This window comes from Ursus maritimus, unplaced genomic scaffold (genome assembly GCF_017311325.1).
Source record: "Ursus maritimus isolate PB19 unplaced genomic scaffold, ASM1731132v1 scaffold_10, whole genome shotgun sequence".
NCBI lineage: Eukaryota > Metazoa > Chordata > Mammalia > Carnivora > Ursidae > Ursus > Ursus maritimus.
In genome coordinates, this window is record NW_024423344.1 from 5,257,983 (window position 1) to 5,283,377 (window position 25,395).

Below are 25,395 nucleotides of genomic sequence, written 5' to 3' on the forward strand. Positions count from 1 at the left end.
AGTCTGAATGTATCTTTGGGTTCAAAATGAGTCTCTTGTAGACAGCAAATGGATGGGTCATGTCTTTTTATCCAATCTGCAACCCTGTGGTGCTTTATGGGAGCATTCAGGACATTTACGTTGAAACAGTATTGAGAGATATGATTTTAATGATGCCATGTTGCCAGTAAAGTCTTTGTTTCTATAGATTGTGACTTTCTGTTCTGTATCACTCTTGGGGCCTTTTTATCTTTATAGAACCCCCTTAATATCTCCTGTAGGGCTGGTTTCGTGGTTACGAAATTGGTCAATGACTGGTGATTCTGGAAGGTCTTTATTTCTCCATCAATTCTGAATGACAGCCTTGCTGGATAAAGGATCCTTGGCTGCATGTTTTTCTCTGAAAGAGCTTTAAAAATGGCCCCCCCCAACCCTTTCTCTCATTCCAGGTCTGTGTAGACAGGTCTGACGTAATTCTGATACCTTTGCCTTGGTACGTGAGAGATTTCTTTGCCCTGGCCACTTTCAATACTGTATCCTTGGATCTAATATTTGCGAAATGCACTATGACGTAACGTTTTGTCGTAGTTGAGCTTGGGAGGGGTCCTCTCTGCCTCTTGGACATGAATGTTTGTTTCCCTTGCTAGATTAGGGAAGTTTTCAGCTACAATTTGTTCAAATATCTCTTCTAGACCTCTCTTTTTCTCCACCTCCTCAGGGATGGCAATGATTCTGACATTGGATCTTTTCATTGAGTCAGTGATCTCCCGTAACCTACATTCGTAGGAGTGGATTTTTTTAAGTCCAGATTCTATTTTCGCTTTTTCTTCTACTAACCCATCCTCCAATTCGCTAGTACGTTCTTCTGCCTCAGTGACCCTGGCCGTCAGAGCCTCTAGTTTTGACTGCATTTGGCTCATAGAATTTTTAATTTCTGCCAGATTCGCTCTCATTTCCGCCCTTAGAGATTCTATATTCTCATTAACATTTTCGTTAATACTTTTTTCAAGTCTACACATCATCTTGACCATTGTTACTCTGAATTCCATTTCTGATAATTTGGTTATATCCATATCCATTAGTTCTGTGGCAGAGGCCACAGATTCATTGTCTTTTCTTTGCTGGGGGGGATTTTTCCTTCTTGTCATTCTGACGAGGAGAAGTTGCGGGGTTGTCCAGAGCCCAAATTATTGGCCAGTACCCAGGCCGTGCGCCCTTGTTTTATAGGGACCTTAGGGATGTGGGCTTCTTGATTTGTCAGCCTGCATTCTGGGGGAGGGGTTGCTGCTCCAATACTCAGGCAACCCTGTTTGGGTAGAGTCTCCGTGTCCCCTGCGAGGGGGGATGGGGACGGGCATACTATGAGCCGGTATTTCCAGACTTTTGCTCTCTGGCGGCTTTCCCTGGCGGTTTGCTGTGCCTCTTCTGAGAGTCAGAGCAGCAGTGGCTGAATCTCAGCCTCTGTCTCAGAACAGAGGGATTGCGAACTGTTCTCCACTGATGTTCTGGCCACTTTAACTCTGATTCTGTTGGTGCTGCTCACCCCTGCAGCGTCCCGGGATGTGTGCCCCACACCCGGCGTCCCAGCCCTCACTTCCAGGGCCGACGCATCTCTGTCCTTTGTGTTTCTAACACCACCAGCTGCCAGCCGCCCCAGCGCGCTCCGGAGCTCCCGGTCTCAGTCTGGATCCAGTGAGCGCACCGGAGCTCCGTTTCAGTCTGGTGGCACGCGTTCCCTGGCTCACGGTCTCAGGCTGCTGTCTCGCGGGTGCTGGTCCGCGAGTCCGCCCGCTCCCCCATGCCGGTGGCTACCGCTCCGGGCTCCCGAACGCGGCGGCTCCCTCCCCCTTCCGTTTATCTTCCATATCTGTGTGCGGTTTCACGGTTCCCGGCTTCGTACCTCAATACTCAGCGCTGGAGATGTTCATTTGTAGAGATCCAGATGTATTTTCCTGTGTCTCAGGCTGATTCCGTGGATGCTCAGGCTGGTCTGGTACCTATCCAGCTCGACTCAGGGGACACATCATATCCAGGGGACAACCTATCAACATGGCTTCACAGCTGATGTTGACCTTGAACACCTGACTGAGGAAGTATTTCTTAGCTTCTCCTCTGTAGAGTTATTGTAATTCTTCCCCACCCCTTTCCACATTGGATTGCTTTGGAAGCAAGTCACTCTGCACAGCCCGCACTTAAGGGGTGGAGAGTTAGGCTCCATTTCCTTGAGGGAGGACTATAGACATAAATTATTTGAAATTCTGCATGGGGGATTTGTTTATTTCCCCTTATTTATTTATTTATTTAATCATTTACATCAGTATGAACTCACAAACATTAAATTTTATACTTTGTGTTATATTATAATAACTGCCTTATTTATTTGGTTGCACAAATTGTTACAGCTTTGGCCACCAGGAACTCTTTTAGAGGGCATTTGCCTCCTTTTACATACACGCCCACCCTTGTGTGTGTTTCTGAGTACTTTCTTACTTCCGGGTGCTCCTGGCTCACACTGTACACTCCGCCCCAGAATCAACCATTTCTCCACGGAGCCTGGTTCCTTTTAATGGAGAAGGGTGTGAAACCAACATCCGAGTGCTGGTGCGCTCACTGCTACTAGGACCAAGGTTTTTAAAGAAAAGAGTAGTTATCACTTTTGATTGTATTAATCTCCCTGAGGTACAACAGGGATGATCTCTTGGAATATAAACCACAATCCTCTGGTTTACTTGGACAAAAATAATACAGAATAAGTTAGAATAGATGATACAGGATAATTATAGTAAAAATGAATGTTTTGAAAACCATAAAGCTCTGCAGAAACGTAAGGTATTATGATTTTAATCAGCTTAAGGTAAGGCCCTGTGGGCTTCTAGACTTTGGTTTCAGGAGTCCGTTTGAAGGGAGTTCCACTGAGAATGAACTCATTTATCTACTATTTCTTTTAGTCTTATCTGATGTTTGGTCTTTTTAAAAAGTTTGTCAAGTTATTACTTTGTATCTCTACTTGCATACTGCTTTCGGCCCCAGAGACATAAAAATGAAGCTGAGAGTTTCTTTTCTGGAAACAAGCACAGAAGTAAAGTTGTTTAGTGTTGGAAATAACCTCCTGGAATGTGAAAGTCATGGACTTTAACCTTTCCTTTCCCCCACAAAATTCTTTGTGCAAAGGTTGAAGGGTAGAGCACAAGGAATGCTATAACCAGAGGCAGAAACATGAAACTTCCCTGGGCATCATGCTTATTTGGCTGTGGTGAGAATCTTTCTCTTAGAACCACCATGACTAAAAATGATTATAAACTAAGTTGATAGCTTTACCACAAAAGTCTAGAGGAGCGCCTACAAAAACAGATTAAGGAAATTTTATTGCTGATCAGTGGATATCAGGCGGGCCTCTCTGATGTCAATGGGAATAGTTAGGATGTGACATTAAAAACAACAAACCGCACTTTGCGGGGATCGTGAAGGCCTCAAGGCTCATGTCACTGACGTCTCCCATGTTCTAAAGACCAGCTTGATCTCAAGATAGAATTGAGAGATCAGATGAGGAAGACTTGGGAGTCAGGAGGAGAGGCGGCACAGAAAGAGAATGAACTTTGACTAAGTTTCATTATCTATGAAAATGGGGACCATATGACCTACATATGAGGACTAAATTAGGTAGCATAGCAGAAGGCACCTGGCATGCAGCAGTTTCTCAAAATGTTAGTTTTGTTCTGATTATCTAAAAGATAAAGCTGAACCTAAAAACTCAACAAGGGCTATTTACGAAATGTTTAAAGGACATAAAACACAAAAAGATAGTTTACAAAGGAAGATCCGCATAAGTAATTCATGTGTCATTCACAAACTGCTGAAATCCTATAACTTCTATCGCCCATAGTCACATCATTCCACTCTTGTATTTGGTGTAGTAAGAAACAACTCTGCTTCCCAGCGGGTGCAAAATATTACTCCCTTGCTATTCACGAACCTTACTGCATATTTGTCTTCTAGAAAACCGTACATTTTCTGAAATGATTACAACAGACACTGGACTTTGGATCGTGTCCACCACGGCACACTTAAAAGTATTCTAGCATAGACTTTTAAAAATAGCAAAATGAATAAAAATATCATATCATCATTGCTTCTTTTAAGCAAAAACTTTAAGTTCTTTTATGACTCAGAAATGTGATCCTTACTATAAACCAAAAAACCCTGGCGGGTGGCGTATAGAATGAAGAGCTGAAAAACTCAACAGGGGCAACTGAATACAAAGAGTTCAGCCTCACCCCAGAATTCCTGGCAATGAAGAAAGCTGGTTTCGGTCAAGTATTGCCAAACTGTTGAGCGGGGGGATTAAGTAAACGAATATTGTGCTTATAACACAGTTCTTTACATGTGCCGTGAATGTGTTTAAAAGCAGATAAGGACGTAACTTCAATCTGTAAGGCTCCTTCTACTCCATCTGTTTTATCACCTGGGTGATGCACACGCGCCCCCGCAGCGGCAGACTGAGACACGCGCTGAGGACAAGCACACCAGAAGGAAGTCAAGTTGTGACCTCACATCACACCTTCTATCTCCGAGGGAGGGCGAGGGACTTTCTCAAGAAGTAGCAGAGCTAGAACGCGGATCCCGGCTGGCTGTACCAGGTGATCTGTCCTCTTCTCCCAGTGGGCAATGCTGTTCGAACTACTAGGCAACCACGGCGTTGTTTTCAAATGGTGTTTAGAGTGTTGAGAGGACAAATACAGACTCTAACCGTGACTGGGGTTGCCCTGTGGGGCTCCCTCGGTGCAGAGCCGGAGTCAGCACACAGGCGGGGCTGTGCGGCGCGAGCCTTGAACTGATGACCGTGGAGCAAACAGCCGGAGAAAAGAAAGAGGAATGCTGTGTTCTTCAGACCAGGTTCTGACCACAAGGAGGCTCATCTGTTGGTGGCACCAGAAAAGATCAAGGGACTCGGAGCTCATGACAACTCATTCTAAAAACAGGTCACCTGTGTCGTCCGTTATTCAAAGATCAAAAGCATGGCATACTTGATTTCTTTGCATAGTATCGTTCAAAGAGCATGAGTACAAGGCAGAGGTATTCTGACTCTAAGGAATGGCCCAGAGTTCATGTGAAACAGAAGTCTTAAAGAAAGGAGGTTAATAAAGTTGTCACTTGGTCAGGGAGGCACATGGTTCGAAGGGAGGTGTTCTTTCCTTATCTTTTGCTACTTAATATAACTCTGTAACTCTTTAAGCTTACCTTGTAAGTAGTTAAGTAACACCTATAAAAAATTACATTTTCATACAAGAATAACACCTACTAGATTGTTTAAACTTTTATATCACAACTGTTAGTAATTGCACCAATCACTACTCCTGGGGATACCGCAGTGTTTGGCTATGAGCCATCCTGTAAGACACTGCTGTTTGGGGGTACAGGCTGGCTGCCGACAAGAAAATGAGAAGCCACTGCTGGTCTTGTCTTACAAATCCAGCCCTATAAAGTGACAACAGTCATAAACTTCTCTGCACGTCCCCCATTCATCTCTGACATGTAACAAATCATGTGAATTAATGAAATCTGACAGAACGACATTAAGAAAAAATATTAAAGTTTAAAAGTAGAACCATTCTATTATTGGTGTGAACTGTAATCTGAATACTTTATCATCTCTGGTTTGAACCACAGTCTTGTTTTTCTCTCCCAAGTGTGCGAATTTCAGTGTGGAAAATATTAAGTTTCTTAACACAATGATGTTTCATATAAAGAACAGAATTTTTAGAGAGGTTTGTTACAACATTCTTGGAAGTGAGTAGAAAAATACACCAGCCAAAGGACAAACACAGAAAAGGATCTGATTTTTTTTTCTTTTGAGGGAACCATATGTAAGCTAATATTTACGTGCAGACAGTGTTTAGATCCTGGTCTCAAAGAGGAAAAGCTAAGCATGGCTACTGGGAGAGTATACTTAACAGAAAACCTACAGGAGAAAGCACATTGCAGCATCCCGGCTTGGCTCACAGTGGGCTTTCTGTGAGGGACCACAAACTACCAGCTGAGAAATACACAATGCGCGCCCTCGGTGGTTTATTATTATGAGCTGAGGAATTTTCCTTTTACGTGGGTCCATAAGAGACCCTTACTTCGGCGTCCTGTTCTGCAAACACATGAAACAGCACAGACTGCTGAAAAGCATAGTCTCTGCAGCCAGAAGTCACAAGTTCAAATCCTGACTGTTCTATTCATTGCCTCTAACACAGGTCAAGGACCTGACCTGTTTCAGCATCTGTAAAATGGGAATTGTGATCCTTCCTGCCTCATGGGGTGCTACAGGATTTATTAAATTAATCAAGTGTGTAAACCATGTAAAACCCTTCCCTGGAGGTAGCAGAGCTCAGGACAGGCCATTAAGGTGCGAACGGAAACAGAGGCACCACCGCCAGGCCTTCCGCATCTCAGGAGGACAACTCGGAGGCGCAGTGTACTAACGGGAGACCAAAGTGTTGTTGTGGGGGACTTCTGCATCTCCGTTGAGCCAGGCTAATGGAACTGTAGGCTCTCTGGGCCGGCTGATTTGTTTCCTAAACATACTGTGGCACTGGGCAGATTGTGCCTGGAAGAGCGCACCCTCTGGCCAAGCTGACGAAATGTAAGTTCCAGAAGAATTGGGGTGTTTGTCTATGTGCCTTTCGCTCCTGCCCTCAGCACAGCACAGAGCCACAACAGTGCCTGGCACCTACGAGCACTCAAACACAGACATGCTAAGTAAACGAACAGCTGAAGGAAAGGTCTGTGAAAACGGGCAACAGGTATTAGATTGAACAGATGCAAGCAAGGGAACATTTATGTCAAACCCATTACTATCCTACTTCTCCGATATCAGGTATATTTCCTAAAAGCAATTTTTATCAGCTAGTTGGAGGGGTCAGCTGCAAATATAACTGTTGATATATTGAGAATATCCAGTAATATTCACATCTTCCTAAAAATATTTCTGAGAACATGTTATGAAAAATCACGATGGTTACTTCCATTTACAATTAAATTTTCAGTGAAAATATTTAAATGAAAAAATTAACCCTCCCATACTACATAGGAAAACAAGCATTGCGGTACGTGAAAGAGAAGATTTAATTAGGTTCTAATTTTTCAATGGGTAAAAAGTCCAGCCCGATGATTTGGAATTTTTAGCAAAGGCCTAGCTAAGCTTTTAGAGAAAGAAATAAAGGAGTAAGAAATAAATGAGTTCTTTAGGCTAAAGAAATACCTGTGTTCTGTTAAAACCTAAAGGCAAATTTTCTGATAATTTATGACAAATTTATTTCCTATTAGAGTGTTAGCAACATTTAAAAAGTTAAAACCTGAAATTTTATGCCAGCATCCAAATAAATCGCAGTAACTAAAAATTAAATTGTTGTTTGGGATGTAATAAACAGATGCTCAGAACAAAGCACAGAGCTGAAGCCTCATCTCTAAAGCGAAAAAATGTCTGGAGAACTGAATATGAACAGCTTTCATTATGGATGGTGTGAAAACATAACTCGCAGAGCCAATACTAAAACATAAAACCCATAAAACAGGAGGGCAGTGAGCAGATGGGTGGAATAGATGGAGGGGACTGAGGTACAAACTGCCAGTTATAAAATAAGTAAGTCACGGAGATGAAAAGCTGCATTGGGAATATAGTCAATAATATTGTAGTAACAGTGTTTGGTGACAGATGGTAGCTACGCTTACAGTGGTGAGCACGGTGTAATGTACAGACCTGTCCAACAACTATGTTGTAGACCCAAAACCTAACACAACAGTGTATGCCATGTCAACTATAATTCAATATTTAAATATATATATAACCCAGAAAACCTTTTAAAAAAGGATGACGGAAAAGTTACCAGTCCTTGTTTTGTTTTACCTTGCACCATGAGCATGGGCTCCCTGCCCCCGCCGTGTGCGAGCATCTCCCTCCGATAGCGCTCCCCTGCCGCCCTGCGGGGAGACAGGAGACTCTGTTACAGCCCCGGTCACACCTGTCCTAGGTTCTCAAAATGAAGCCACACCGACACCATATTCAGAAAAGCTGCCACTACGGGACAATTCAGCCCTCTGTTTTCTTCCTTCTAAAACTCTAATTCCAATTTTTAAATTATTCTAAAAAGTAAAACCAGGTGTGAAATATTTACTGTAAAACGAGAATTGAATTTTCAGCTTTCTGTGTCATAGCAAGCAACCTCTCTTTGAAGAAAGGATAATTTAGTTGAGGTATTATATAATAAGTAAAAGGTATCCCTTTGTCCCTCACCTTTGGGTTATCTTAAAGTGAGATTTGGAACTATTTCCGCTGAGATGAAACAGAGGAGAAAAATAATACTGTGAAATAAAAGTGAAGGAGACAAAGCTGGCAGGAGAGGCTTAATTACACCCGGAGAGGGAGAGCTCGGCTCAGGGTAACTGATGGAACAGGAAACGGACTCGTGAGTGCACTGGTGGTGCAGGCAAAGGAAGGAACGGCCCATCTGCATCTTGTGATGTTCTTTGTCTGCTGGGCTCTATTGGGAACACTGTCTATAATAATACCTGCAGGCAGATTTTGGAGAACTTTTACAGAGAGAAATTCTCCAACTTACTGGCACCTGGACACAAGCTATTTAGTGCTACTTTTGTGTTTTATGGAAAATGCAATTCCTTTAATGGCAGATGACTACACACCATGATGATGTAAGTTACACAAATTATGATGTTTCAATCAACTATTTCTGGGGCATCTTTATGTATGGGCAGCTTTGCAAACATGGCTTCTAATCAGAATTTTTGATGTATTACAAGTATCAAAAATATGTTGAGATCAAACACTACATGAGTGCCAAGGCAAAGTGTGTCATGAATAAGGAAACATGGACAGAAGGCTGGGCTCACCCAAGGAGGGGACGGGGGTGGCTGAGAGGGCCTGCGCGACCCCTGGCCTGTGGGGCCATATCTCCTGCCAGCCCTAGTCTGCAGTTCCCCTCCCCTCAGGCAGACTTCTGCTTTCAGGCCTCAGTTTTGCGCTGCCTGGCTTTCTGGTGAGGCTTACAGTCTGGTGATTTTTCAGAAGTGGGACCAAAAAGGATCTTTTGACATAGGTTAGAAATTTTCGAGTCCAGTGAGTATTTTTACTAGCTTACTTTTACACGTCTATAAAAGTATGGCAAACTACATGTCTAGGCAAGAATGCACATATAAACAAGATATAAATGCTTGGAAATATATGTATTTAATAGTATGTGGTTTTCTAGTAAAGTGCAGTTCCTTTAAACAAGATAATATTTTGCCTAGTTTATAGAAATCTCCAGTAAAGAATCATAATTCCCCAAGCTGGTTTATTATAGTCAATTTTGGCTTTAGGTCCTTAGAAAATAATAAAATCTGAAAAGCAGACCAAATGTCTGCAGTGTGCAAAGGGCGGAAGACAAAATAACATGTGGGTACCAAGCTGTAAAACATTTAAAAATTATATTACATCAGATTCAAGTTCAAAAGGCTTTGGAACTGAATGTGATTATTAAATGCTAAGAAAATCCAAAACTACATCCAACTGCATGAAAAGCTGGGGGCTGGGCAGGGCACAGGGAGGGAGAGGGGGCTAGGAATTAGCAGACCTGCCTTATAATCTTACTCCAGTCTGTTCGCTGGGGAGCCTCGGGCAAACTACTTGTCCCCTCTGAGCCTCAGTTTCTTCTCACAAGAAGTACCTTCTCTGCCAGTGTTGCCATCAATGTAAAATTATGTGCCACACGGAAACTTCAGGGCACTCTAAAAATCCAAGGCGCTGTTAATTTTAAACCACATAAAAGCAGTGAAGATACTACATCACCCACGGCTGCCTGAGAGGTATTTGGAGATGTGTTTATTTGTGTGGTGAGGAGATAAAATGCTTTAAATGAGTATTAGACCAGATCATAATTAGTGGTTTGCTTTCAAAGGAAGCTCCTTCTAAGGACTCCATGTGACCAGAACTTGACTTCCCCACGGTTCGTGTTGGAGGGAAGCCTGTGAGAATGAGGAGGAGGCCCACTGAGGGCTCAACGGGAGCAATCCTGTGCTTCTCCTGCGGGGTGGAGCTTACTGAGATCCTGGGGCTGCAGGGCTGCCCAGCTCAGACCCCACTCTCCCTCCTCCTCTCCTTCTCCAGCCCACCACTGCGCAGGACTGCCTCCATTGTGGGGAAGGGGGTGGGCATCATGTGTCCCCAGCTGAAATCAATCAAGCCGGATTCCCTCACAGAATCATTAAAGGCTCACAGTCACCAGCTAACTTGATGAAATATGCTCTGGACAGGGCCGAGAGTCACCACATGATCATGCTTGTGACGGCTGCGGATTGTGCTGTCTGAACTACTGCCCATCCTGATGATGGAAATGGTGAGAGGGGCTGCTCAGGAGGGCACCTAGGAGGCAAGCAGTGGGGAGCGATGTGGGGCAGGGGTTCTGCAGCTACCAACGCTAAGCGGTGGTCAGTGGACCCCACGAAGAGAAGCCATGGAGAAACGGTCGGGGGAGCAGCTCCCCTTCTTCAGACTGCCACTGTCTTACAGGGACAGAAAGTGTCCCAAAGACAGGCAGAGGAGGAACTTTCCAGAACAAAGTGGACACTAGCATCAATAATCAAAGTTTCCAATGGTGCTGCTCCCAAATGAACAACAGCAGCAAGTCCTGTATTGGGCAATAAAAAGGAAATCAGGTATTGTTCCCCATGAGAGAATCCTTGGAAGCTTGTACCGAAAATAAGGAAGGCTGTCCAAAGAACAGGGAGCACTGAGCAGCAGGGTACAGACGAGATGGGCTAGAACAACTAAGAAAACCCGCCAGGGAGGCATGGAAGCAGAGCAGTCCAGGCCACTTTGGAGAAGCAAAGAGCTGTCAAACAAAGGGTCCCTAATGGCATGACAGGAGGGTGCCATCACCAGCGTGTGGCAGCTGCTCAGTGCTACAGAGCAAGGCAGAGGTTCGGGGCCAGGCTGTGTCTCTGGAAGCGGGAGGGAGGCCCAGCCAGAAGGTGTGATGTGTGCTAGGTGGTAAGTGGCTGAGCTTCTCAGCCTGGCTTCAGACGTAGTGGGGTGGGGGGTTACTGGCATTGGAGGACAATTCCTCCCCCTCGTTACCTGTTAAAAGGGTCTTGTTGAAAACACTCCTTCCAAACCATGGAAGCTACTGCCCTGGACATCAGGTAAGAGTAATACTTGGCACCATAGCCCACAAGGTGGCTGAATCGAAGCTGCCAGGCCTGCCAAAAGAAAAACACAGGACAGGAAATATGAAGTCTTTGTATTTTCAGAACACAAGGGAAGCACATAAGGAAAACCGCAAAGGTTTTAATTTAAATTTAACTCTAGAGGGCCGTGTCACTCATGATAGTAGTATTTTCCCACATTTTATACACTGTTATGGACTGGTGTGTCCCCAAAGTCCATATGTTGAAGCCCTAACCCCAATACCTCAGAATGTGACTGTATTGGAGACAGGGCCTTTAAAAGGGTGGTCAAGCTAAACTGAAGCAGTTAGGGTGGGCCCTAATCCAGTAGGACTGGAGTCCTTACAAGAAGGGAAAGACACGGGGGATGGGCTCCGAGGAAAGATCACATGAGGGCACAGCAAGAAGGTGGTCGTCTGCAGGCCAAGGAGAGGGGCCTCGAAGAAACCAAGTCTGCCACATCTAATTGTTTCCAAGTTCATCGCTGCTGGGACTCATTTCTGTGACAGACACGGAGAGAGGACAGCCCACAGTCAGGAGGAGGGGTGAAGATAATGGAGCAGGGATGGACTTCCACATCTGCTGTAGCCTGCTAGGAATGCCCGGTCATCCATACCAGGAGAGGGAATTATGGGTCTGGCACTGGGTGCATCCATTTCTTTCTTCCTTTCTTCCTTTCTTTCTTCCTTCCTTCCTTCCTTCCTTCCTTCCTTCCTTCCTTCCTTCCTTCCTTCCTTCCTTCCTTTTTTGGAGTTTTGGAGGACAATGATGTAGTTATTGTAAAAAAGGCCATGTGCGTTTTCATGGAAGAATACTCTTCCACTGGAAAATTCTCGTCCAACAAATACTGTTCTTCCTTGGTACGTAGAGGCTGAAACAACTACATTCTGACTGGTTGGTAGTAGGAAGGTCATCCAAGTGCCAACGCATAAACTTACCACAGCCATTCACGGTAGCGTTGCTACAACAAAAGCTAGAATTACGAAAGAGGTCCTCAAAAGACATATTTATGACCTAAAATTTTTTACTTTTCTAAAACAAACATGCACTAATCCACTGTCTCCTAATGTGTGCTTTAGTTGGCATTACATTTTTTGAGAAAAAAAATTGAAGCCTAAGTTTCTTTTTTAAAGATGTAACCAAAAAACTGAGCTTTATTCAGTTTTTTGGTTTTTAATGAGAGATGGATATATTATTTTTTCATTCATAATTTAATTTTTTCACTTTTTTAATGGAGGTATAATTGATACATTACTTTCAAGTGTACAACATAATGATTCAATGTTTGTATATATTTTTAAATGATCACCACAATAAGTCTAAAAGCCTGTTTTCTTTTTTAACAAAGATAATCATTCTCTAACAAATATTTTAATTCCCCGGAAAATAAAGTATAAGGTGTAATCCTTACCATAAACCTATAAACTAGATAAGCAAATTCTACCTGATTAAGAACAAAGATTTTAAAAAACAGTTCTTTGCTCACAGTGTGTGGCAAGTTTTAGAACACAGTCTATCTAAGTCTTCTATCTACTACACAGGGACTCTAACAATGAGATCACAGCGCTATTACTCTCTGCGTGTCTCCAACACATTAAGACAAATATTTTGTCTGCACTGAGCAAAGGATCTGTTATAAAAGAAGGTGTGCTAATGTGACATTGTGTGTCAACCACACTTGAATTTAAAAAAAAAGAAACTATGAAAAAAAAGGAACAGCGCAAATAAATGGAAAGTTGCAAATGGGAGAAAAAAAAAAAAAAAAGGAAGGTGTGCTGGAGCGCCGAAACTGATTTTGAACATAAGGGTATCAGGGCCGAGAGAAACAATGACCCTCCGTTTTCACTTTCTCTGTTTTCCAAAATGGCTATGCTTGGAAGTTAAGTGAGCACCTTGGGAGTCATGCTCTGAAGGGAAAGAGACGTGTCCCTTGCTCCTGTGGTGTGCCATGCTGGGCCATCTGTGACAGTGAGATCCCAGCCGTGGGGAGCCCCACGCGGGGAGCATGGTTTCTGACTGCACGAAGCCAGCGCCACCACTGGGTGGGGGCACTCACAAGGCTGTTATCTGCGGTCTGTTACAGAAACCAGACCCGGATCCTTCCTCATTGGCCCCAGGCACAGGTGCCAGCACCATGAACACAGGAAGCGCGGGTGGAGCTGAGGCCCTAGAAGACGAACTGTGGCCTCACCTGGGATGGGAGAATGTGATTGCACCTTCTCCAGCCAACAGGTATCCTCAGTGGGGCATAGGGGGCATGGAAAGTAGAGACAGGCTTTCTGTCCCATCCTGTTTCCTATGCAAGTGGTATTTAAGTTGAAGGCAAATAAGTCAAGGACCATCTTTGGGTCAAATTCCATTATGATAAACTTTGAGTAACTAAATTTTTAGTCAAAGGGTTGGATCTCTCGGAATTCATTTATAACACATACAACAGTTCTGTATACTCTGTCTTATTACAAAAGGGGGATCTATGTCAATTTTTGTGTTATGCTGGCATCTTAATGGACCACTGGTAATCTTTCTCATATAAAGCCACCGGGATACAATGCTATCTCTTGTAATGGAATATGGCCTGCTGTTTTAGTCTGATATTCCATTGATACTGGTTCTTATGCTACTGGTGATGTCAATCAACCTCTCTCAAGGTGGACGCCTCAAGACAGGAAGCACCCTGTTGAAGGGGTCCTGTCTTTGAAACGTCTTCTTGGTGATCTGCCATAACTAGTGTGGTAGCGTTTGTAGTACAGAGCAGAGTTTAATTTAGTCTAGATTCCAGCTGCATGCAGTTTTTTGTTGCCTTGAAAGCAGGCCTTCTTCAATAGAGGCATATGATTCGAGCTAAGAAATTTCTAAGTTCGTTCGTGTCATCAGCTCATAACTAAGTCCTCACATAAACAGAGTAATAAAAATGAGACCTTTCAGAAGTGTAGAAAGAGACATCAGGGTTTGTGCAATGCTCAATTTCCTGAGCTGCCACGGCGTCTGCCTTATAGCAACATGCCTCCCTGGATCCAGATATCCTGGCACAATGCGCACCTCGTTGTGTCTTGTTCTTTAATTACAGGTTTGAGTTCAGTACTACACCCTTTCCGTACCTCAAGACACACTAGATAAATTACACCCACCTGACACCTTTCATCAGTGGTTTGCAAGTTTATGGTGGACGAAGACCTACAGTTCCACTGCTGTGTAACCACAAAGAGCTGAATTCCTTCTAATTCAACCTAATATTAAGTCTTTGCTATAATTTCACTCGTTTGTCAGGAAAAGGAAAAGACAGCCTTTCATTTTAAGCTCAGAAATGACGACATGCTCTTCCTTTGAAGTCGAAGCATTTTTCTTCCTAAGGGACACTGTTGGATGGACAGACATTTTCACCCTTCCTTTGTTTTTTTGTTTGTTGTTGTTGTTGTTGTTTTTAATAAAGATTTTATTTACTTATCTGAGAGAGAGAGAGAACAAGCAGTAGGGAGGGGCAGAGGGAGAGAGAGAGGGAGAAGCAGACTCCTTGCTGAGCAGGAAGCCTGATGCAGGACTCGATCCCAGGTCCAAGAGATCATGACCTGAGCTGAAGACAGACGCTTAACTGACTGAGCCACCTAGGCGCCCCTTCACCCTTCCTTTTAAGTGTAATGTGCAGATCTGGTCTTAAAACAAAGGATACAAATACCTTTGTAGTTTTTCTTTTATTCTGACTGGAAGTGTAGATTTTCCAACACTGACACTATCCCAAGGCACGGCTATTACAGACTTCTTGGTCAGACACTCTAAGTGATTCCACAAACAAGAATGTGGAACAGGTGAAGAACATTCTAGAAACTCTGTGGAAACTATCACTTGCTTTAGAACTCAGGAAAGGGGAGGCCCTTTGAGGATTCTTATTCACTGTAGCTCCTTCCTAATCACATGATTTTCCTCCAAACAAATTAAAGACAGGGTCAAGAATGGAAAGGCAGCAAAGGAGCTGGTTACCTACTATCTACTTCAGTTTCAGACCCAGAAGAGGGGCCAGTGCAGAGTAAGCACTCATTAACTACATGTTAAATGTTCAGTGGTGGAACTAATCATTTTTCTTAGTTATACTCTCAAAAATCACATCATTTTTTCTTCTCTAGCTACATGTGTATAAATGCATTTAGCTAAACTTTATTTTAAAACAGTCTTACCGGTGACATTAATTGCATGAGAACAGGAATGACACCCATTGTGTCTTTGGTGTGTGTCATACAAACTGAAATTTCCTTAAGAGCAAAGACCACAATACTGTGTCTATGTCTGGACTTGGCACTGTATGGGGACTACAACAGGAATTCAACAGCGGTCTGCTGGATGGATGGATGAATGGATGGATGAACAGACACTGTAGGATTTTTTCAGGATGATGCTCAATGTTACTGAAAAATTAGCCTTTGACTGCAATGAGGAGGCCAGGAATAATATCCTTATCGCAAACAAGAGGATATTACAGAGCTAAAAGCAAATTTTGGATCTTATGCTGACTATGAATAATAGTTGTTTTTTTAAACTACATTTTTTACTGCATTATTTGATAGATGATATAAGACTTTCGAGGCTAATTTTGACGCCTGATCTGCAGGTCTGGACTATGTACATGATCTGTGTCGTGCTTCCTAGGGTGTGCAGACTCTAAACAAACAACGGCCTGGCAATACCGTGCAAGCTCATAAAGGCCTACTGCTCAGTGTGTACCTGTCATCATTAGGGTAACTAAAAGACAACTCGATAGAAAGAAGCAAATTCCTGAGCTAGTCTTTATGGACAGACCATTTTGATGTTTTACATTCTCTACACACAATACTGTTGGTTTGTGGAGTACCTCTTATGATACCAAATCTCTGGCATCCAACAGTGGTCAACCACAATGGAAAGCAGAAGGAGATATTTTTTGATCTGCCTTCTCATGTTTATATTCTCTCTCTCTTAATGTATGTGTACATATATATTTTCCATGAATCAATATGGACTGGTACTTTTAATTTGATTAAAAAAAGTCCCTATTGACACTTTACCAAAACCTGAGAAATGACAGTGTCAAACAAACAGGAATTCTGCGTTTGTAATATAAAGTGATTTTAAATGAAACACAGCTATTGTGCTTGACAACCTTTCAAGTGGCCCCCATGATCTCATTCACACCTTTGTGAAATCATTCCCCTTGACTGTGGGCAGCTGTGCCTTGCTTCTAACTAGCAGACTATGGCAACAGCAGTGGAAGGTCACCTTCATGATGAGTTGTCTGGTTAGCAGACTCACTCTAGAAACCCTCCGTGCTGTCCTGAGGAAGTCAGAAGCCCTGTTGGAGAAGCCCACCTGGTAGGAAGCCAGGCAAACCTTCTCGGATCTGGGAGGAAGGATTTAAGATGTGAGAATGGTCTCTCAGACATAGGGGTGTCCTATAGCTGACAGCAAGAAGTTGGGGCCCTGGGTCTCACAGCTGCAAAGATAGGAATTCTGCCAATGACCCAGGTGAGGCAGTCAGGCCCCAGATGAGACTGCAGTTGGCGGACACCTTGGCTGCAGCCTGTGACACCCGAGCACGGGATGCTGCTATGCTGGGCTCTGCCTCCTGACACACAGAAACTGAGATGGCGACTGGTTTAAGCCAGGAAGTTTGTGGTAATTTGTTACATGGCAATAGAAAATGTGTATTATTATTTAGTTCGAAAAGTGAGAGTTGTCTTCAGAAGTACTACTAAGAGAAATGAGCCCCTGAAAACATGGAAGGGATACCTGTATTTATTAAACGTCTCTGTCAAAATCTTTTGAGGATGACATTTTTTATAGATATTTTGTAAATTTTTATAAATAGTTTAACATTTTACATTTTACAAACAGAATCAAGAAAGAGTAATTTGGTCAAGGCTTCCGGCAGAGATTGTTAAGCAAGCCCTCCTCATTTCCTTCTTCCTCTTAGAAACAGAATCACATTCTTTCCCCCAACACGTCTGAGCAAGGCTGCAGTTGCTCTGGCAGAGACTACACTTCCCAGGCTTCCTCGAGTGGCTACGCTATGTTCTCGTATGCGCGGGTGAGTGGAGGTAATGTGTACAACCCTGTCCTTCAAAAGAACGCTGCTTATCCCCCTTCTTTCCCCCTCTCTGCTGGCCTTGAGAAGTGACCTTGGACGCAGATCAAAGGCACATGTTGAGGAGCCACCAGTCCGCCAGCCCTATCCGCACACCCTTGCCTTGTCAGGCAGGAGGAAGTGAACTGCTATCTGATTTAAGTCACTGTATTTTGTTTTTCCAACTGATGACCACACAGGTCCCATGTGTGGAGACAGAACTCACAGCCAGGTGTCTTTCTAAAATCAATGCCCATGCTCTCTTGCTCTCTTGCTACTCCATACTGCACATCCTAAAGTATCGAATTGAATGATGTGACCTACTGCTCTCCACTAATGGGAATATTACAATCACCCTAATTTCAAATTCTGGACCCTCAGAACATATTCCTATGCATGATTTATGTGTTTATATTTGACACCCACGACTTAGAATTTAATTTCTATCTTACCAGCTTAATCACATCCAAAACACACCACGTAGCTTTTTTTACAGCTAAAAAAGGAAAGACCTTATACACATGATAATAAGAGTAAGTGTTATAATAAGTTAAAATGTTAACACTGCTGGACTTGGGAGAGGCCTCTGGGACCTATGAGTGGCCAATAGCTGACAGCCAGGGGAAGGCTGGTTTGTGTATATTAATCCTAAACCTAAGTATAATAATAAGAGTAAGTTAAAATGTTAACACTGTTCTCCAGTATGTAAAAATATTTATCCACGTTACATAAATCCTTCTCCACATTACCATTCAAACTTGAATAATTTCCCAAGTGCCATTAAGAGAATTTTCTAACCCCAAAACAGACTCCTATGCCGTATTTGTGTGTTTATGACACAAATCCTAATGACAACTGGAAGACATTTTCTATGCTAATGATAGAATTATGGCCTATTTTCAGAAGACCCAGTGTTAGAAGAAAAAATCGTTCTTAACAAACTGACCAAATCTCTTCAGGTAATTAATATCATTATCAATGCACAAAATATTAATTGGTGGCACATCTCTTTAGTATGTCAATCTCAATTGTCAGTTTTCTTTACATATGGATATTGGGGAAAAAAAGCTTCAAAAAAACAAAAACCCTGGAAATACTGGAATGTATCTGTCAAAGCTAATCCATTAGCACAGAAAAAGTGTGGATGATTCAAATGTTTATGTTGTTAAAGTGCTTATTAGGTGAAACATGGATAGATGATATTAATCTAAGTAAATAAGATAATAAATGAAAAACAGCAAGCATGAAACTGTAACCAAGACACACTGGCCTTTTCCTTCCTTAACACTGCTCCTTAACATTGCTTTTCCCCTTGCCTGAACCATCTCACAAGAAAAAGGAGGTTCGTCTCCATTCTAAAGGAACCCATGCTCAGGCAATGAGAACTGCCACAGAATATGAGGGCTTCTGTGATCAGGAGGCCACCCAGGAGAGCAAGAGGGACCCCTGTAAGAACAGGACACAATCAGGCACAGCTCTGGTATGAATACATTCACCGAAAGAAGTGGGATACTAAAACAAACAGAAAACAATTGGCAAAATGGCCACAGTAATTCCATACCTAACAATAATTACTCTAAATGTAAATGGACTGGATTCTCCAATTAAAAGACACAGAGTGGCTGGCTGGATTTTTTCTTTTTTTTTTTAAAGACCCAACTATGCTGCTGACAAAAGACTCACTTCAGCTTTAAGGACACACAAAGGCTCAACGTGCAGGGATGTAAAAATATATTCCATGCAAACGGGAAGCAAAAAAGAACAAGGATAGCTATACTTACGTCAGAAAAAATAAACTTTAAGACAAAACAGTAACAGAGAAAAAGAAGGTCATTATTTAGTGTTAATATAGTCGATTCATCAAGAAGATAGAACAGCTGTAAATATATATGCTCCCAACATCAGAGCACCTAAATATGTTAAGCAAATGTTAACATATCTGAAGAGTAAAACAGACCTAATCAGACAGTAATAGCAGGAAACTTCAATACCTGACTTTCAGCAATGGATAGACCATCCAGACAGAAAACCAACAGGGACACATTAGCCTTGAACCATTCTTTTGATCAAATGGTCCTAACAGACATATCATTCCATCCAACAACAGCAGACTACATATTCTTCTCAAGCACACACAGAACATTCTCCAGCACAGATTATATGACAGGTCACAAAACAAGTCTTACCAAATTTAAGAAGACCGAAATCATACCAAGTATCTTTTCTGACCACAATGACATGAAACTGGATGTTAATAACAGGAGGAAAGCTTGAAAATTCACAAATATTTGGAAATTCAACAACATAGTTCTGAACTAATGGGCCAAAGAAGAAACCAAAAGGCAAAATCAAAAAATATCTTGAAACAAACAAAAACAAAGGTGCAATGTATCAAAATCTATGAGATATTGCAAAAGCAGATTTAAGATGGAAGATCTCAAAAAAATAAAAAAAAAATCAACCTAACTTTATACCTTAAGGAACTAGAAAAAGAGGAACCAATTAAGTCCAAAGTTAGCAGAAGGAAGGGAATAACAAAGATCAGAGTGGAAATACATGAAATAGTGACTAGAAGACAATAGAAAATAATGAAATGAACAGGTTTTTTTTTTAAAGATGTATTTATTTATTTTGGGGGGAGGGGCAGAGGGAGAAGGAGAGTAAGAATCCTTAAGCAGACTCCCCACTGAGCACAGAGCCAGACGTGGGGCTTAATCGCAGGACCCTAAGATTATAACCCAAGATGAAATCAAGAGTTGGCCACGCAACCGAATGAGCCACCTAGTGCCCCTAAAACAGTTTTGTTTTTTTAAAGAAACAAAATAGATGAACCATGTCCAGATATACCAAGAGAAGAAGTGAGAGGGTAAGGTAGTATTAGTAATGAAAGAAAATATTACAACTGATACCACAGAAATACACAGGATCATAAGAGACTATAAATAATTATACACCAACAAATCGGATAACCTAGAAGAAATGGATGCATTCCTAGAAATATAAAATCTACCAAGACTGAATCAAGAAAAAATAGGAAATCTGAACAAACAGATTACTAGTAAGGAGACTGAATCAGGAATTAAAAATCTCCTAACAAACACGAGTCCAAGACCAGATGTCTTCACAGGTGAATTCCACCAAATGTTTAAAAAGGAACTAATACCAATCTCTCTCAAATTCTTTGGGGAAAAAAAAAAGAGAGAGAGAAGAAGAAGAGGAGAGAACACTTCCAAACTCATTTTGGGAGCCCAGCATTGTGATGATACGAAGAGAAGACAAGGATACTATAAGAAAATTATAGGCCAATATCCTTGAGGAATACAAATGTAAAAATCCTCAACAAAATATCAGCAAACTCAATTAAACAGTACATCAAAAGGATCATAAACCATGATCAGTGGTATTTATTCCAGAGATGTAAGCATGGTTCAACAGCCCCAAATCAATCATTGTGATACATCACATTAACAAAAGGGTGGATAAAAATCATACATAATCTCAATAGATGCAGGAAAAGCATCAGACAAAATTCAACATCCAATCATAATAATTCAATATCCAATCATGATAAAAACTCTCAACAAACTGGGTACAGAGGAAATGTACCTCAACATATTAAATGCCATCTATGACAAACCTCATGCCATGCCAAACGTCAGCTAACTTCATACTCGATGATGAAAACAGTGAAACATTTTCCTCTAAGGTAAGGAAGTAGGCAAAAATGCCCATTCTTGGCACTTTTCTCAGTGTAGTACAAGAAGTTCTAGCCCGAGCAATTATGAAAGAAAATGAAATAAAAGGCATACAAATCAGAAAACAAGTAAAAATGTCTCTATGGTGACATGATAGTACATACAGAAAACCCTAAAAACTCAACACAAAAAAAGTGTTAGGCTAATAAAAAATTTATTAAGTTGCAGGATATAAAATCAATGTATAGAAATCAGTTGCATTTGTATACCAACAATGAACTCTCAGAAAGAGAAATTAAGAAAACAATTCCATTCACAATTGCATCAAAAAGAATAAAATATTTAGGAATATAACTGTTGAAGGGAAAGTTTATACACTGAAAGCTACTGAAGAGACACAAATGGGAAGCTATTTCGTGTTCATGGATTGGAAGAATTACTATTGCTAAAATGACCATACTACCCAAAGCCATCTATAGATTCAATGCAGTCCCTAGCAAAATTCTAATGGCATTTTCCACACAATTAGAAAAAACAATCCTAAAATTTGTATGAAACGACAAAAGACCCCCAATAGCCAAAGCAATCTTGAGAAAGAAGAACAAAGCTGGAGACAACAGGCTTCCTAATTCCAAACTATATTACAAAGTCATAGTAATCAAAACAGTATGGCATTGCAGGGAGGAAGCAAGATGGCAGAAGAGTAGGGGTCCTCGTTTCATCTGGTCCCTTGAATTTAGCTAGATAACTATCAATCATTCTGAACTATAAATTCAACCTGAGATGTAAGCAAAGAATTGCTGAGATTCTACAAACAGAAAAGCGACCACTTTTTTGCAAGGTAGGAGGTGTGGAGAAGTGTATTGGAGGGGATATATGGGATGATAAACAGCAGGGGGAGGGAGCCTCTGAAAGCAGGCTATCAGGAAGTGATATAGCCCTAGAGCACAAAATCAGAACTTTTAGGAATCTGCTCCAGTGAGAGAAATCCCTGCCTGAAAGGTGCTCAGGTGGCAAAGAGGACAGAATCCTAAGTGGGACAATGTGATCTCTGGATTCCCAGGGGTCACAGAAACAGAGGTGCCAGAGCCAGCAGAATTTCCAAGCACTGTAGTGGGTAACCTGGTAGGTCAGCAAGCCAGGAGTGGGCTCTCAGCTCGGTTTGCCATAATCGCAAACCGGGGCACAATTGGACAACCACTCTCTGGGCAGGGGCCCTGTAAGTGGCAGGCCTGCTGCAACCCTCCTCCGTCCCCTGGGAGGATCAGCGCGGTGTGCACTGCAGGAGTCTCCAGAGTTTGGCACAAACAAAAGGGAAGATTGCTTTTCCCTGAGGGTTTACTGAAGACAGGGGCTATGAGCTTTTCAGCTCTGGGGCTGGAGTTGGGGCTTGGTCATTTTAATTTTCATTCTCTAAGTGGTGGCACAGAAAGCCTTCAGGGAACAAAAGCCACACAGAAGAAACTGAAGCATCTTACACTGAACCCAGCACCCTGGCAAGGGGCAGTGCAACTTCACCCAGGCAAAGATACCTGAGAATCGGCACGGCAGGCCCCTCCCACAGAAGACCAGCTGGAACACCAGGGGAATACCAAGTTTGCCACGGACACAGAACTGCACAACTCCAGCACTAGGGGAAAATAGTATATAGAATTCAAAGTTTTTTCTCATGATTTTTTATATTTCAGTTTAAATTTTTCCTTTCCTTTTTTTTTCTTTTCAGCTAGTTTTTTATTTTATCAACTCTTTGTTTCTAAGTCTTTTTTTAACTTTCATTTTTACATTTATGTTTTATAGATACATTCTTCATTTTTGGCTTCCTTTTACTGTATTCAATTTTATTTGTGTGTGTGTATATATATATAATGTTTTGCTTTCTTTACAGTTTTGGGATTTAGTGTCTTCTAACAAACAGACCAAAATACACCCAGGACCATGTGGATCACCTGTTTTGTCCATCAAGGAGATTATATTCTCTTCTTTTTCCCTTTTTTTTTTCTTTTGATTTCTGACCTCTTAGGATTTGTCTGGTGTGTACTTCACTTGGGTTGTGGTTGATATTTTTGATTCTTGTTTATCCATTCTTCTCTGGGCAAAATGACTAGAAGGAGAAATTCACAACAAAGGAAAGAACCAGAGGTAATACTCTCTGCCACAGATCTAATCGATATGGATATAAGTAAAATCTCAGAGCTGGAATTCAGGATAATGATTATAAAGTTACTAGCTGGGCTTGAAAAAAGCATAAAAGAGACTAGATAATCTCTTAGTGCAGAAATAAAATCTAATCAGGCTGAAATTAAAACTCTTTAACTGACATGCAGCCTAAATTGGATGCTCTAACAGGTAGGATAAATAAGGAGGAAGACAGAGTCCATGACATAGAAGACAAGATGATGGAAAGGAAGGAAGCTAAGAAAAAGAAAAAGAACAACTAACGGACCATGAGGGGAGGCTTCAAGAAATCAGCGATGGCATAAAGTGAAACAATATTAGAATTATTGGGGTCCCAGAGGAAGAAGAAAGAGAGAGGGACAGAAGGTATATTTGAGCAAATCATAGCCAAGAACTTCCCTAACCTGGGGAAGAAAACAGGCATTCAAGTTCAAGAGGTAGAGAGAATGCCCCCCCAAATCAATAAAAATAGATTAATACCCCAACATATAATAGTGAAGCTTGCAAATTTCAGAGATAAAGAGAAAATCCTGAAAGCAGTCTGAGGCAAGAGCTCCTTAACCTACAATGATAGAAAAATTAGACTGGTAGCAGACCTATACACAGAGACCTGGAAGGCCAGAAAGGGCTGGCATGTTATATTCAGGGTATTAATGAGAAAAACACGCAACCAAGAATACTTTATCCAGCAAGGCTCTCATTCAGAATGGAAGGAGCGATAAAAGAGCTACCAGGACAAACAGAAACTAAAAGAATTTTAGTAATCTCTAACCAGCCCTGCAAAAATTTTAAAGAGGATTCTGTAAGCGAAGAGAGAGCCCAAAAGTAATACAGACCAGAAAGAAAAGAGACAATCTACAGAAACATGGACTTTACAGGTAATAAAATGGTGCTAAATTCATATCTGTCAATAGTTACTCTGAATGTAAATGGGCTAAATGCTCCAATCAAAAGACAAAGGATATCAGATTGGATAAAAAAAAAAAAAGCAAGACCCATCCATATGCTGTCTACAAGAGACCCATTATAGACCTAAAGACACTACCAGATTGAAAGTGAAGGGGTGGAGAACCATTTATCATGCCAATGGATATCAAAAGAAAGCTGGAGTAGCAATACTCCTATCAGACAAATCATATTTTAAACCAAAGATTGTAGTAAGGGATGAAGAAGGACACTATATCACACATAAAGGATCTGTCCAACAAGAAGATCTAACAATTATAAATACTTATGCTCCTAACTTGGGAGCAGCCAATTATATCAACCAATTAATAACCTAATTAAAGAAACACATTGATAATAATACAATAATAGTAGGGGACTTCAACATCCCACTCACAGCAATGGACAGATCATCTAAGCAGATCAATAAGGAAACAAGGGCTTTGAATGACACTGGACCAAATGGATTTCACAGATACATACAGAGCCTCCCATCCTAAAGCAATAGAACACACATTCTTCTCAAGTGTACCTGGAACTTTCTACAGAATAGGTCACATACTGGGTCACACATCAGGTCTCAACTGATCCCAAAAGATTGGGATTTTTTCCCTGCATATTTTCAGACCAAATGCTTTGAAACTGGAACTCAATTACAAGAGGAAATTGGAAGGAATTCAAACACTTGGAGGTTAAAGAGCATCCAACTAAAGAATGAATGAGTCAATCAGGAAATTAAAGAAGAATTTTAAAAAATTATGGCAACAAATGAAAATGAAAACACAACTGTTCAAAACCTTTGGGATACAGCAAAGGTGGTCCTAAGAGCAATACAAGCCATTCTCAAAAAATTAGAAAAGTCTCAAATACACAAGCTAACCTTACATAAGGAGCTGGAAAAAGAACAGAAAATAAAGCCTAAACCAAGCAGGAGAAGAGAAATAATAAAGATTAGAGCAGAAATCAATGAAATAAAAATTAAAAAAAAAGAAATCAATGAAATAGAAACCAGAAGAACAACAGAACAGATCAATGAAACTAGAAGCTGGTTCTTTGAAAGAATTAATAAGATCGATAAATTTCTAGCGAGACTTATGAGAAAGAAAAGAAAAAGGACCCAAATTAATAAAATCATGAGGAGAGATAACAACCAACACCAAGGAAACACAAACAATTTTAAGAACATATTATGAGCAAGTATATGCCAAAAAATTAGGCAATCTGGAAGAAATGGATGCATTCCTGGAAACATGTAAACTACCAAAACTGAAACAGCAGGAAATAGAAAACCTGAACAGACCCATAATC

The 25,395-nt window shown here is 41.4% G+C and overlaps 1 protein-coding gene across 5 annotated transcripts in view; it reads right to left on the minus strand.

Annotated features, from left to right (window-relative positions):
• LOC103664393 (mitochondrial intermediate peptidase) overlaps positions 1 to 25,395 on the minus strand; it is a 216,073-nt gene that overhangs the window by 33,784 nt on the left and 156,894 nt on the right. For 4 of the 5 annotated variants that reach the window (XM_040621593.1, XM_040621584.1, XM_040621578.1 and 1 more), the window contains 2 exons: positions 11,096 to 11,217; positions 7,871 to 7,964 (listed from right to left, as the gene is read on the minus strand). In XM_040621593.1, coding sequence (XP_040477527.1) covers positions 7,871 to 7,964; positions 11,096 to 11,217 — 216 coding nt within the window. The remainder of the gene's footprint in view (positions 1 to 7,870; positions 7,965 to 11,095; positions 11,218 to 25,395) is intronic. The other variant, XM_040621589.1, reaches the window with a different exon arrangement.